Raw genomic sequence first — 15,881 nt, 5'->3', positions numbered from 1 at the left:
GATATAATAGGGCAACATGTTACAATAGACCCATATAACTGTGAAGGAGAAGGAGTGGAGAGTTTTAAATATCGAAGCAACAATCACTGCAGATAACGATATCACGGAAGAGATAAAAGGGAGATCCAAGGTAGCAAAGAGATGTATGTATAGCCTCCACAACACTATTAAATCTAAGAGCCTAACACAAATATCAAACATCAAAATATATAAAAGAGTGATTAGGCCGGTGGTTATGTACTTATGGATATGAGACGTGGAATTTAAACAAAGCAGTTGAAAGAACACTGAAATGTTTTGAGAGAAAAATTCTCAGAAGAATCTTTGGACCTTATTACGACCCTAATGGAGACCAATAATGAATAAGAACAAATTCTGAGGTCAATCAAATATATAGGGCAAGCGACGTAGTGACGTAGTCCAAGAAATTAAAATTAAATCCCAATGTCTAAGATGGGCTGGCCAAGTTCATAGACTCCCTGATTGCCATGTTCATTTTGCGAGGAAGAACCCACAGGATAAAGACTCTTAGGATGTCCAACAATGGGACTAACCACTGACCCACTGTCATAGACGACCTCTCGAGATGGAAGTGAGTTGTACGGTCACTGGTTGTAGTGCTACGAGAAGAAGAATTAATTTTAAGCTTGGATCGATTTCACGACCTTTTCCGTATTTCCGTATGGCCGAAAATAGTACTCCACGATAAAAATTTCTCTGCAACACTGAGAATCATTTTGAAGCACCTAATATTAACACGATATTCACATGTTTTTTTTTTATTTAAGTTGAGGGCTTTGGTAAAGACCAATTAGCCAGACAATGTTATAAGGATGTTCGGAAACCATTCAGTACCTTTCGGCGCATGACACATACAAATTTGACGCATACGATTATTAGTGCTGTTTATATTGCAGCATACCGTATTATATTATAACAGAGCAATGAAATTAAATGCGAAAAAAATGTTTTGTCATATTAAACTCATTGAAAAGTATATCGATATAAATTATAATATGTTAAATTAATATCTGTTCATTTTTATGATCAATAATATCTATCCTATTGCGACCCCTGTTAAACGTAAAAAGTCTCTTATATATACAATTTTTCATATTATTCTGTTTTGATCTACTTGAAGATGTTTTAGCGAGTTTCAAGAGTATAGACTCCGTACATGTATTTCAGTTTTTCACAATTATTAGTGCATTCACTCAAGGTTTTCACATCCGATTTCGTTGAAAACTTCATCGATTTTCATGAAAGTTGGTGAGTAGTTAGAGGATACCTCAAGAAACAAAAGTGACATCGTTTTATCCTGGGGGTGAAAACCCCTCCTTCTCGGAGATGAAACTTATTTTGTTAAAAATAACCACATAAATCGATAGATGGACAAATTCTAGACCAAAGTTAGGTATATCAAGTTATTAAAATAAATGAATACCAGAAAAATTACACAATCAAAACTATATCAATGAATGACCTTCGTGACAGCCAAAACATATATTCCAGCAACCTTATTCACAAAGACATTTTACATTTTTTATAAAGAACTTCAAAAATGCTTTAAAAGAAAACAAACACGTGGTATTAATCTGGATTCCATCTCATATTGGAATACACGATAACGAGGTTGTGGACCGCCTAGCTTATATCGTTATTAAAATAAATCTAATAAATTAGTTAGGTACATGAAAATTTTTTAATATTAATTCAAAGTGATTTATGGGTAATTAATTGAATGTATATCTTTTTTCAGTGAGTTCCTACTAAAATTAAATATTTAAGTCAAAAATGAATAACCATTTTCAATTTCGTTGCAAAACGAAAATACAGCCGAATCATATTCCAGTCCAATCAGAGAGTGCTGCAAGCACCTCTACCGGTTTCGAAACTTATTAGTCTCTCATCAGGAGGCACATATGCTGCTCTCCCTGATCCAACCAAAACAAACCCCAGCGTGCAGTCCCGAATTGCAACGAACGAAATGGCATAGATGCCCTAGCGGCAACTGCTAGCAAAAGACTAAGTTTTCACTCTAATGGCATATAACATATCCCACCAGAATGAAAACAATGGGAACCTTCTCTGGTTACACCTCCGAGGCTTCTACAATTTGCAAGCCATACGGATGCTGAGACTAAGGAAGATGAGGGAATTCTACAATTTACAATTCACGTCACATCTGCTCAGCGCGGTAAAGTTCCAACGAGACTGGTTCCCTTCATACTCCACACAGAGTAAATGTAAATCAAAAATGAATAACCATTTTCAATTTCGTTGCAAAACGAAAATACAGCCGAACCATATTCCAGTCCAATCAGAGAGTGCTGCAAGCACCTCTACCGGTTTCGAAACTTATTAGTCTCTCATCAGGAGGCACATATGCTGCTCTCCCTGATCCAACCAAAACAAACCCCAGCGTGCAGTCCCGAATTGCAACGAACGAAATGGCATAGATGCCCTAGCGGCAACTGCTAGCAAAAGACTAAGTTTTCACTCTAATGGCATATAACATATCCCACCAGAATGAAAACAATGGGAACCTTCTCTGGTTACACCTCCGAGGCTTCTACAATTTGCAAGCCATACGGATGCTGAGACTAAGGAAGATGAGGGAATTCTACAATTTACAATTCACGTCACATCTGCTCAGCGCGGTAAAGTTCCAACGAGACTGGTTCCCTTCATACTCCACACAGAGTAAATGTAAATCAAAAATGAATAACCATTTTCAATTTCGTTGCAAAACGAAAATACAGCCGAACCATATTCCAGTCCAATCAGAGAGTGCTGCAAGCACCTCTACCGGTTTCGAAACTTATTAGTCTCTCATCAGGAGGCACATATGCTGCTCTCCCTGATCCAACCAAAACAAACCCCAGCGTGCAGTCCCGAATTGCAACGAACGAAATGGCATAGATGCCCTAGCGGCAACTGCTAGCAAAAGACTAAGTTTTCACTCTAATGGCATATAACATATCCCACCAGAATGAAAACAATGGGAACCTTCTCTGGTTACACCTCCGAGGCTTCTACAATTTGCAAGCCATACGGATGCTGAGACTAAGGAAGATGAGGGAATTCTACAATTTACAATTCACGTCACATCTGCTCAGCGCGGTAAAGTTCCAACGAGACTGGTTCCCTTCATACTCCACACAGAGTAAATGTAAATCAAAAATGAATAACCATTTTCAATTTCGTTGCAAAACGAAAATACAGCCGAACCATATTCCAGTCCAATCAGAGAGTGCTGCAAGCACCTCTACCGGTTTCGAAACTTATTAGTCTCTCATCAGGAGGCACATATGCTGCTCTCGCATATGTGCTGCTTGCAGCACTCTCTGATTGAACTGGAATATGGTTCGGCTGTATTTTCGTTTTGCAACGAAATTGAAAATGGTTATTCATTTTTGATTTACATTTACTCTGTGTGGAGTATGAAGGGAACCAGTCTCGTTGGAACTTTACCGCGCTGAGCAGATGTGACGTGAATTGTAAATTGTAGAATTCCCTCATCTTCCTTAGTCTCAGCATCCGTATGGCTTGCAAATTGTAGAAGCCTCGGAGGTGTAACCAGAGAAGGTTCCCATTGTTTTCATTCTGGTGGGATATGGTATATGCCATTAGAGTGAAAACTTAGTCTTTTGCTAGCAGTTGCCGCTAGGGCATCTATGCCATTTCGTTTGTTGCAATTCGGGACTGCACGCTGGGGTTTGTTTTGGTTGGATCAGGGAGAGCAGCATATGTGCCTCCTGATGAGAGACTAATAAGTTTCGAAACCGGTAGAGGTGCTTGCAGCACTCTCTGATTGGACTGGAATATGGTTCGGCTGTATTTTCGTTTTGCAACGAAATTGAAAATGGTTATTCATTTTTGATTTACATTTACTCTGTGTGGAGTATGAAGGGAACCAGTCTCGTTGGAACTTTACCGCGCTGAGCAGATGTGACGTGAATTGTAAATTGTAGAATTCCCTCATCTTCCTTAGTCTCAGCATCCGTATGGCTTGCAAATTGTAGAAGCCTCGGAGGTGTAACCAGAGAAGGTTCCCATTGTTTTCATTCTGGTGGGATATGTTATATGCCATTAGAGTGAAAACTTATTCTTTTAAATATTTAAGCTTAAATAACGGCAAAACTATGCAGTTTATGAAATATACTTACAGTCTAAGAGCTAGTGAACCCTCCGAGTAACGGTCTTCCTGTAAGGCTAGAAATTTGTATAGTGATAATTCATAGCACACCAAGGCTAAAAACCATGGCCTGGCAGGCCTCAGCGGTGCACGTGTATCTACCAGATGAATCGAAAAGTGCATAGTTTAGGTCGGAAAATAAACTTTCTCCTGTAAAGTATGTGTTTGAGTAAGTCATTTAGAAGAAATGTGTATAATGACTAAAGACCGGATTATATGTTCCTGTTTTGACTGAAATATGTGCATATATATGTCTGAAATATGAGTAAAATATGTTGAAAATATTCCCTAAAAGTTTAAAATATGTTCCATATATGTGGAATATGTGAAAAACATTTTAAAGTAACAAGAAAATATGCATTAAAAAATGTATAAAAGTTTTATTAAATAACGGTAAGTACATATTATATTGACAAAATTAACCTAAATATACGAATGTATACCTATCTTGTACCTATTACTATTACTTACGTTTCTACATTTTATTCCTTCTTATAAAAACATTTCACAATCAAATGTTTTTAAATTTTTTCAATAGTAAAATTATGTCGCCTATCCGTTAGTAGTAATTTGTATGTTGAAAATCTTTGTTCAACATCAGCTGATGTGATTGGTGCAAATTTTATAACATTAACCATCTCCGCATTTAAATTGGTATTGACATCAAAATCGTCACAAATAATTTGGTTTGCTTCCTGTATTAATAATTTTAAATCACTATTTCTCTGTAAAGTTTCAATCTATTTTTTATTTATTGATTGTCCAACTTTTCCAGAAACTTCTTCAGCGTTTTCCTTAAATTTCTGAATTAAATTAAGGGACTCTTGTAGTGAAAACGACTCAGTTTCAAGATTGAGGATGGTTTTATAAACAAATTCATAATTCCTTGTAATAAAACAAAGCTCATTGTGCAGTGATCTGTTTTCTTAAATTGATTTGCAATTTGAAATCGCACCAATATTTGTTTCTTCAAAACATAAAATTAGTCCTTTTATAGGGAGAAAATGTTCCGCATAAAAACAGGCAGCTTTTAAATATGTTCCCCAACTTGTGATTATAGGCTCCGGTGGCAAAGGAGTATTTGGTAATTTTTCTTTATATATCTGAATCCTTAAAGGCGATTTTGAAAATATTTTGTTCACGTTGCTAATTAAACTATTAAATGTAGAAAATGAATTTCGAATTTCTTCCTCCTCTCAGTCTAAACCATGCGCCAAACACGTCACATGAATTAAATTGGGATATAAAACTTTAAGTTGTTGGCCAGATTTGACCATGTATGACGCAGCATCGGAAACCATAAGCAAGATTTTGTTAGCTGGAACAATGTCGGGAAGGAAATAGTACATGAATGCATCATTTATAAACCTAACCATTGTTACATGGTTAACTGTGTCAAGCTGTTGACAGCCAAAAATATGTCAAAATATGCCAATCTATGTTAAAAATATGCCAAAATATGTTAAAAATATGCCAAAATATGTCAAACGGTCGAAAATATGTTCAAACCATCAAAATATGTTAAAAAACCGAAAATATTCTAAATATGTAAAATTAAATTAGTGTCAAACGCCTTTAATTATCATAATTCGTCCACATCCTGAAGCGTTTGATTTTATCTTTGATGGTTATCGATATGCAAAAAACATATAATCCGGTCTTTAATAATGACAGGCTATTCTGAACAGCATATAAGACCTTGCCAGGTGAGGGGAAAGATATTAGAGTTTTTTCCTAAAATCCTGAATCGGACATTTAACTGAAAATTTCAATGTTGCCAAGGTAGGTAGATATTCTTTAAGTATCGATTGATGAAATCCCGAAGAGTTTTTTGCAATACAATATCAAAAACCCCTTTGTTTTTTAATTGCTAATCAAGCGGGCGCGACACTGTAGTAAAAGTGTGGACGTTTGAGTTTGCATAAATTCATTATCTCGAGAACGGGCAAATGTTAAGAGAAATCCTCAGACAGGTCGATTTTTATTTTTAAATTAAGACTTTTTTGCATATATATAATACTAGTGACGTCATCCATCTGAGCGTGATGACGTAATCGATGATTCTTTTGAATGGGAGTAGGGGTCGTGTGATAGCTCATTTGAAAGGTTATTTAATTCTCTATTCAGTAGTATAAACGGTAACATAATTATTTATACAGGGTGTGCAAAAACTTTTTCTTCTTTTTATGTAAATTAATTTAATAAAAAGAATTTTTTGTACACCCTACGTGAAAACTGCAGGAAATATGAAAACTAACTTGTTAAAAAGATTGACCTTTAAAATAATATGGTTCCACAAGCTATGCGCAAATCGCTTTCCTTAAAAATTGGTGTTCTTTAGGATTTGGTAAACTATGCAGAACTAAGGGTGACTACTCAATTCATCACTGCTCCTTTTAATTGATGCCTTCCTTGAATTTCACGATGCACGCGCGACCGACGGTACCGTCAAATCACGAAAGGTTCGGAATTCGGGAGTTCTTTCACCGTTGAATTGCGCAATTGTATATGATGCGCAAAGCGATTTTTGTGCTTTTGGATATGTAAAAATTAGAAGACACACAAGGTTATTCTGCATCATTTTTAAAGAAGGCAGAGAAAAGCCACTAAATATAATTATTCAATTATCTAAAATTTATTCTACCCGAAATAAGTTAAATATTAGAATGATATTCAATATAAAATAAAGAAATAAGGATTCCTGAACACCCTGTATAAATAATTATGTTAATGTTTATATTACTGAAGACAGAATTAAATAACCATTCAAATGCGCTATCACACAACCCCTACTCCCATTAAAAAAAATCATAGATTACGTCATCACGCCCAGATGGATGACGTCACTAGTATTATATATATGCCAAAAAGTCCTTAATTTAAAAATAAAAAACGACCTGTCTGGGGTTTTCTCTTAAAATTTGCCCATTCTCGAGATAATGAATTTATTCAAACTCAAACGTCCTTACTTATACTACAGTGTCGCGCCCGCTTGATTAGCAATTAAAACAAAAGGGTTTCCGATATTGTATTGCAAAAAATCTTGGGAATTTCATCAAACGATGTTTAAAGAATATCTACCTACCTTGGCAACATTGAAATTTTCAGTTAAATATCCGATTCAGGGTTAAAAATGGCCGATTTCTCAATTTTTAAATTTTTAATCGCTTATATGTCAAAAACTATTAACCTAAGAGAAAAGTCACTAAAGACCTTTTCTGTTTGGAAGGATTCGAAAAATCTAAAAAAAAAACTTTTTTCGATGCAAAAAAAAAATAAATTTAGGAAAAAACCCTAATCTTTTCCCTCGCCTGGCAAGGTCTTATGGTGTTCAGAATCGCCTGTCATTGTACACATTTCTTCTAAATGGCTTACTCAAACACACACTTAAATTTAAACTTTATAGGAGAAAGTTTATTTTACCCCTTTAACTATGCACTTTTCGACTCACCTGGTAGATACACGTGCAGGGTTGATGCCTGACAGGTCATGGTTTTTAGCCTTGGTGTGCTATATCACTATACAACTTTCTAGCCTTACAGGAAGACCGTTACTCGGAGGGTTCACTAGCTCTTAGACTATTATTGAACACTCGTCAAAGTTTTCAGAAATACCCATCAAATGAGCTCCAGAAGAAATTGATGACATCAAAATTAAGTTAGGATGAAAGTAAGAGGACCATTTCGAATTTTTTCCGGACTCGAGTAAAGATAACTTGTTTTTTCCTAGGTAACAAAAAATAATGTTTTGGTAAAGCTTTGTCTTTAATTTGACTTAGTCTTTTCGGAACACTGCGACCATTTGTTTTATCGCGCACAACTAACTCTGTTTTCTACGCACAATTTAAGACCACTTGTCACTATTTTTTTTAGTTGAACTTGTTCCTGCTTCGTGATCTAGGCGATCCACAACCTCGTTGTATTCCAATATTAGGCCTGGATCCCGCGTACCAAAAAAAAGTTTATTAATAGCAAGCTGAAAATTTGTTAAGAGCTTAACGGTGTCTAGTCGGACAAACTTTGATGTACGGGAACACTGAAACAGGTGAAGTTTTAATTGTGGAATAGGTTACAGGTTTCGAACGCCAGACTACGAAAACGTCCCTTTGTATTTTGTCGGACAGAACTTCCAATTGATTTGTTACCCTTTCATTAAACTCTTATGCAAAGATCAGACTGCTATTTACCCTTAACATAATTCCTATCATTTAAGGCCTATTTCATACTTTACGACTTCGGTCGTCACAACAAACGGTCGTAACGACAGTTAGTCGTACATTCCAGTAGTCCGATACAGCAATGTACGGAGCCTTTCACACACGACGACCACGACTAAACTGTCGTGCCGTTGCTCCTCGCCTGTCGTCCAATGTCACTGCAATGGACGACAGTCGTGTCGTGTGGTGCTATCAGTGAACCACGGGCATAAATTAGTGCTTCCATACTTAACGACAGTTAGTCGTGTTGTAGTACCACTGAATCCAGTGGCACGTACATAATGGCAGACAATATAAATGGGTAATTTTTAATTGCACTGGTACAAAGTAGACCAGTGTTGTGGGACAAAACTTTGGATGCGTATAAAGACAGAAATGCGACAGGAGAAAACTAAGTTTGGTAAGTTGTACTTACTTTATTTTACTTTTAAAGTATACTCGTAGATTACAAACCTGAAATTTTAACCCATTAATTTCCAACGTTATGTAAACGCAACATTTTAATTGTATTATTTTTAATGTATCACTACTTGAATAGCATTTTTATTGCTACATTTTATTTAAAATAGAACATAAAGTACAATTCTAATAAAATATTTTGAAATAATTATGGCATGTAATGTAATATGCATAAAGATAAAGACAAGAAGAAAAGGAAGAAGTATTTTGATAACGATTTCCGAAGTGGAAATCGAAACGTCAAATAAACTTAATCATAAAATAAAATTGTGGTTTATTCCCAACTAAAATAGTAAATTGCATAAGAGACCACAAGAAAATAGCTTGAGAACAATAATTATTATTTTTTATGTTATTTAATTACAAAAGATTATAATTAGGATTTTTAGTAAAAATTCTTATTTTAAAGATATGTTGCTTATCTTTGTTTATTTTACTTGTTATGATAAACTATAGTGAAATTTCATGTTACTTCCTGTCTTAAGCAAAATTCTATGAAGTATACAGAGTACAGAGCTATAATAAAACTCTAATAATTCAATAAATCATAAGAATTTTAATCCCTTAGGCTTAGGAGATATGCGGGAAAACCCATCGTTATACCTGCCATGTAACTAATTCTTGTTTGCAGTCTGCAGAATGCCCAAATTTATTACATTGTTGTAAAATAGTACCGGCATATTTGTCTAAATTTAAATACGCACCAATCACATCTGCAGATGTTCAAAGAACTTTTCCTACGTATAAATAATTTATTATGTATAAATAATAAATTTTTGCCCGATTCATTCTACGCACTGTGCTCTCTACGACAATTAGATGAATACTGTCGTAAACAGTGCCGGATTAACCATTAGGCAAAGTAGGCAGTTGACTAGGGGCCTCGACCCCAAAGGGGGCCTCGCAGCCCTCGCAGGGCCCAAAACGAAAACTATAAAATTGTTAAAATATAAAAATTTGCCAAATTTTTACCTTTACCCAACTGACAATATAATCTAAACAATATGTTTCTACGAGTTGTATCTGTTTTGAGTAATACCTACTAAAATATTTTTATACCTAAACTGTTGAAAAACATTTCAGGTAACCTAGTAAATGCAAGATTTTAGCAATATGGGGTAATAACCTACAATGGGGTAAGGTTATATCAACCATAATAAATTTATTTTAATTTGGACATTTGTCACGTACATTCTATGAAGCTTTATAATTCTATTGTATATACTAAAACTTAATATTATTGGCGTTGGGTGGTTTTATTTAAACATCGATGGTTCGTTCAATCTAATATTTATATCGAAGTCATCTTTTCTTAGTTTGGTTTTGTTCTTTGGAAGAGAATAATTGTTATCGTGTAGTTAGGTGCAATAGTTGATGTTATAAATTTGCACATCAGATTGATTAATATTTTATTCTAATAACTCTTCATTTTAAAGCAGTGCCAGGGCACTTTTAAGTGATCGCCAGACTTAGTGTATTTTTATCTGTTGTGCTTGGTATAATATTGGAATTTAAGCATTTGTTTTGATCTCTACAATATTTAAACCAGGTAAGTTATTTTCAATAAAATGTATATATAATCCAGGGTAATACCTAAGGTTTTTTCCATGACACTTCAAGAGCAAGGACACTGAAGCGTTTTTTCGACAAGTAATGCATACCTATAAGAGCAAATTGAAACTATTTGCTGAGTAGGATCTGGCAGCCATTTTTATTTATAAACAATTTAGTGTCAAAAACGGCATTTTCCTTTTTTTAAATCAATTGAAAACAGTGAAACTTATGGGTTTTTAGTACAAACATCTTCGAGAGTATGGAAAAAGCTTTAAAATGAATTATTACAAAGTTTGATACACTCAATTGATACTCAAAGTTTGATATACTAATGGATCATTTCCCAGAGAGCATTTTTTTGCAAAAATATGTCAGAAACAAAATGATGTTAGAACCAATCCACAATGAAAGATCATGAGCTATATTTTCAACTTGGTTTAAAAAAAGTAAATAAAAAATGCATTTATTAGTAATAAAAAATTATGCAAAAGTATCGTAAATCTTTCCTTATAAACTTTTTATTTTGTTATATAAGAAATTATACATATTTATTACTTATCTTTCCTTATTTTTTTATAGAATAAATTATATATATTTATTACAATTTTGTATCAATTATATATAAATAATATTATTATACTTATTATTAGTTGTGCATCTAAAACAGAGTAAAAAAATAGATTTTTTTAAAAAAGTTATTCAAAAAGTTTATACTTAAGGAAAAATTGACGATACTTTTACATAATTATTTATTACTAATAAATGCATTTTTTATTCACTGTTTTTAAACCAATTTGAAAGTCTAGCTCATGTTCTTTCATTTGACACCTGTAAAATTTTTATCACCTATTAAGCACCAAAGAACCCTCATTTGACAAAATTTTTAAAGCTGTACACTAATTTTTATAATAGTTATTGTGAAATTAATTTTTTTGCAATTTCGAGTTTTTTCGCAATTATATTAACAATAATTAACTAATTAGATGGGAAATAAGCCACAATTAAATTGAAAAAATAATTGTGGCTTATTTTTATATTTTATTATAATATTATAAAAATTAATTATTAACAATAAATGAGCATATCAAACTTTGTAATACGCCATTTTAAAGCTTTTTCCATGCTCTCGAAGATGTTTATATTAGAAAAACCATATCGCACACCTAGTTCAATTGTGCCACAACTGCAAAAAATTCGAATTTTCTGTTAAGGCTGTAAAATATTGCCTATATAATGCCCCATCTTATGCAATACAGCCTGAACTAAAATATTGTTTTGGATAAGTATAAAGTAAGTTACTTCGGTATTTCACTGTAGGGTTTTTGGAGGTTTTGAAAATCCAATATGGTCATAACTGGGAGATGTGGCGATAATATACATTGCCACAATACAACCGATGTAATTATTCAATACGTTCAATATGGCCACAACTGCAAAAATCAATTTATTTTTTCATTATATTGCCGCTGTATCTCCTAGGTATCGTTTTATAAATGACTTTCTTCACAATTTTAATAAATTGTAATAAGATCCAGCGAATAACTGTATAATTTGCTACCTAAATTGTAATTTTGAAGCCAGTCATTCTCAAAATAAATTATTTACAGGGCATAACGCGTTTGCTACAGAACGTTTTGCTCATTTCTCGAGAATATTGTGTTTTGCACTTGTGGCAGTATTGAACTAGGTGTGCGATATTTTCTATTGATTAGAAAAAGAGGAGGCCGTTTCTTCCAACGTCCAAACGAAAAAATCATATTTTTTTCAAAAATATTCATTCTAAACCCGTCAAAATATTTAAGGTTCTTACTAATGCTAAAGTAAAAAAGGTCTTATAGGAATTACTATAAATTTTAATTTTTGTGGTACTAACAATGTTTTATTTTTCACTTTTTTCTAAAAAATTTGAAAGTGTCCTCTTATTTTCACCATAACTTGCTTAATTTTGATGTTATTATTAAATCTATTAACTCATTCATTTCATAGGTATACCTGATTACTTTGACAAGTGTTTAATAAGTATTTTTTTTTATAAAATACATCGTGTTCCCAATATTTAAGCTTGAATATGTACCTATAATCCGTTTGAAAATTATTGATTGTACAGTTTTTACGACGCAGGTCATTTGTACCTATTTACGGACAATAGATTTAAGTACTTGCAGGAAAAAAATAGACTTTCAATTAACTATAACTTACTTTGAATTAATATTATTATTAAAAGGTTTTTAATTAAGGAACTTATATTGTATTTTTTATTAGCTTCAATTTTGGTAATAATAACTTTAAAACCGATTTAAAACATGTATTTTTTTCACAAAAAATTAAAATCTTTGATCTTTTTCAAAATAACTTTAAAAAAATGCTTTTTTTCAAAATAACTTAAAAATTATTAGAGATACCAAAAATATCAAAACATAAAAAAAGTAACTTTTTCTTAAGGGGCCTCATAGCTTTGGTTGCCTAGGGGCCTCAAGATTCTTAATCCGGCACTAGTCTTCACAATCATAAACTTGTCAGGATGACAAGTTCCACAATTAAAACTTCCCCTGTTCCAGTGTTCCCATACATCAAAGTTTGTCCGACTAGACACCGTTAAGCTATTCGGTTTGTTCTAGCATCCGTTTCAAACGGTTTGAAACCATCAGCGAATAGTGGACCAACTGTTTGCTGACGGTTTCTAACTAGTTCGACTGTTTGCTAGAACAAACCTATTAACAAATTTTCAGCTTGCTATTGATAAACTTTTGTTTTGGTACACGGGATCCGTGCCTATATGAGATGGAACCCAGATTAGTAGGTACCACGTATTTGTTTTCCTTTGCAGCATTTTGAAGTTCTTTGTAAATGTCTTTATGAATAGGGTTGGTGGAGTATACACATGTTTTGGATGCCACAAAGGGCGTTAATTGGGTCAGTTATGATTGTGTAATTTCTCTGGTATTGAATTATTTTAATAACTTGATATAGCAAATTTTGTGTAGAATTTGACCCTCTATCGACTTATGTGGTTATTTTTAATAAAATAATTTTCACCTCCGAGAAGGGGCGGTTTAATAGCTCATATACACTTTCAGTGACCGCACTAAATTTGGTATTCTTATTAAAAAAAATTAAATACGAAAAGTATCGCTAAATAAAAACGTACCTTTGGATTTGTTAAAAATCCTAGATTACACATCTTGTCAATATCTTCAAATTTACTAGTATTTTTAGATCTTACTGTAGATATTATGATAATTAGTTTCTCTTTTCCCTGAAACTGTTCCACAGATCCAATTAGCAAATTACTCCATTTTTTTCGTGCACAAGCTTGTTTCAGCTTCTCAACCTGCAAACGCATTAATACATTATTATTAAATAATATATACATTATTATTAAACAATATGTTCGATTTTCGTCATAGTTTAAAATAAAGAATTTATGATTGTGAAAAATTGTATTTGCTAAATTATTGTTTGTAAATGAAATAAATGAATTCAAAATATTTCAACACTTCCTGTCAGACGATGATTCAAACCGTATCCTTTAATTTGGCGACAACATGGATGAGATAGTAGGTACTTCAAAATTTTCTCAGAAGAGATTTTTCAACAAAATACTGTATTTTTGAGTTATTTGCGAGAAAACGTATCTATTTTTGTTGCAAAAATAATGTATTCACTAGCAAATGACTCGAAAAGTATTGACTTCGTGAAAAAACTCTATAAAACAACCCATATTTGGACTTCGTAAGTCATAGGTTTTCACCAGAAGTGACCGAAAGTAGAACCGGAAGTTGATATTTGAATGATATACGATTTCACTAATTTTGAGTGATTTTTACTAACTTTCGGTCATGATTGTTTGAACGGAAATGACTTCAAAACCGGAACTAAAGATTCAAGCTCGATTTTGAAATACGCTTCGATTGATATATCACATGTACTATTTCTGTGCCTATAATATTGCACTTCTGGTTAGAACTTTTTAACCGAAAATGATAAAAAAACCAAAAGTATACATCTTATCTTGTTAAGGCCGGTCGAATAATATAACGCTTATACTATTTTGGTGATCATCAAAGAAAAAGAAATCTTCTCCGGTAGCGGACGTGAAAATGTTAATTCAAAGTCTTGATAAAAGACGATGAAATGGCAAAAGATACTATTTTGGATCACAGATTTGCCTACAAAGCTACGTGTATTCGCTACACATTCGTCAATTACGGAGAAACCGTGAAATGAGAAATTCGGCGATTGCATTTTATTACACTCTGAACACCACCGATATCCTACACGTGTTTCACCCCATATCAGGGATCTTCAGGGACATCTAGGTAGATGTTCAAAGCGTTACAAAATGCATTGAGCCTTCCTGGTTTAATAAACTAACCAGACTTCAGTACACTAGGTACGACATCTATATGAAATAAACGAAAAGATTTCTCTCGTATACAAAATAAATCTTCTCCGGTAGCGGACGTGAAAATGTGAATTCAAAGTCTTGATAAAAGACGATGAAACGGCAAAAGATACTATTTTGTATCACAGATTTGCCTACAAAGCCACGTGTATTCGCTACACATTCGTCAATTACGGAGAAACCATGAAATGAGAAATTCGGCGATTGCATTTTATTACACTCTAAACACCACCGATACCCTACACGTGTTTCACCCCATATCATATACCCCTGATATGGGGTGAAACACGTGTAGGATATCGGTAGTGTTGTATTATTGGGGAATTCAGAAAATTATAATGATTATTTCATTCATAGTGACCAATTCATTCTGACCAATAGAAAGCTACAGAAATCTAAATTAAACTGATAACTTGTTTGATAATTGCCAGTCGTCAAGCATATTACGTCAGATGCCCTTCGTTGCTACGAAAAAATACATTCAGTGACATTAATGATAAATGTTTTAAAAATTATAAAAGTGATGACTTTCAACCGTCAAATACATATTTATAACAACTGTGTGTTTAATTGTACTAATTTGTAATTACATAAATAAATTACAATAAAATTTTGGTTTTGAACAGTTTTATTCATGAAATAATCGCAACAAATTGCACTCGATCTCTAAAATTAATATAGAATTTTAGAGCTCTTGTGCAATTACTACTGATAACTTTTTACCTATAGAGATAATAAACCAAAAGTATTACCTGTTTTCTGTATGGAGCAATAACACCAATATGATCCTCTGTAATCGCCATTCCTTTTACTTTATTTGAGAATAATTTTGAAATATATTCCGCAGTCTGCTCAATTTCTTGTACATTATAGAAACTAAAAATAAAGCGTGTCAATTAAAAATTTAGTTTTTTAATTAGGTACCCCAATTACTTCAAGCTTTTTCAAAGGTAGTTTTTACTCTTTAAGCGTCATATAAAAAATTGTATTGAATAAAAGACCTTATAATATAAGGTATTTTATTCACGTTATATTACTAATAAAGAAAT

General features: G+C 33.1%; 1 protein-coding gene across 2 annotated transcripts in view; it reads right to left on the bottom strand.

Moving 5' to 3' along the window:
* The window catches only part of LOC114332347 (putative helicase mov-10-B.1), a 196,204-nt gene that overhangs the window by 1,087 nt on the left and 179,236 nt on the right, over nucleotides 1-15,881 (bottom strand). For both annotated transcript variants that reach the window (XM_050650230.1, XM_050650228.1), the window contains 2 exons: nucleotides 15,585-15,708; nucleotides 13,576-13,758 (listed from right to left, as the gene is read on the bottom strand). In XM_050650230.1, the coding sequence (XP_050506187.1) occupies nucleotides 13,576-13,758; nucleotides 15,585-15,708 (307 nt within the window). The remainder of the gene's footprint in view (nucleotides 1-13,575; nucleotides 13,759-15,584; nucleotides 15,709-15,881) is intronic.

This window comes from Diabrotica virgifera, chromosome 5, assembly GCF_917563875.1.
Source record: "Diabrotica virgifera virgifera chromosome 5, PGI_DIABVI_V3a".
Classification (NCBI taxonomy): Eukaryota; Metazoa; Arthropoda; class Insecta; order Coleoptera; family Chrysomelidae; genus Diabrotica; species Diabrotica virgifera.
The sequence above is the reverse complement of the archived record's forward strand: the minus strand, read 5'-3'. Positions and strand labels throughout refer to the sequence as shown.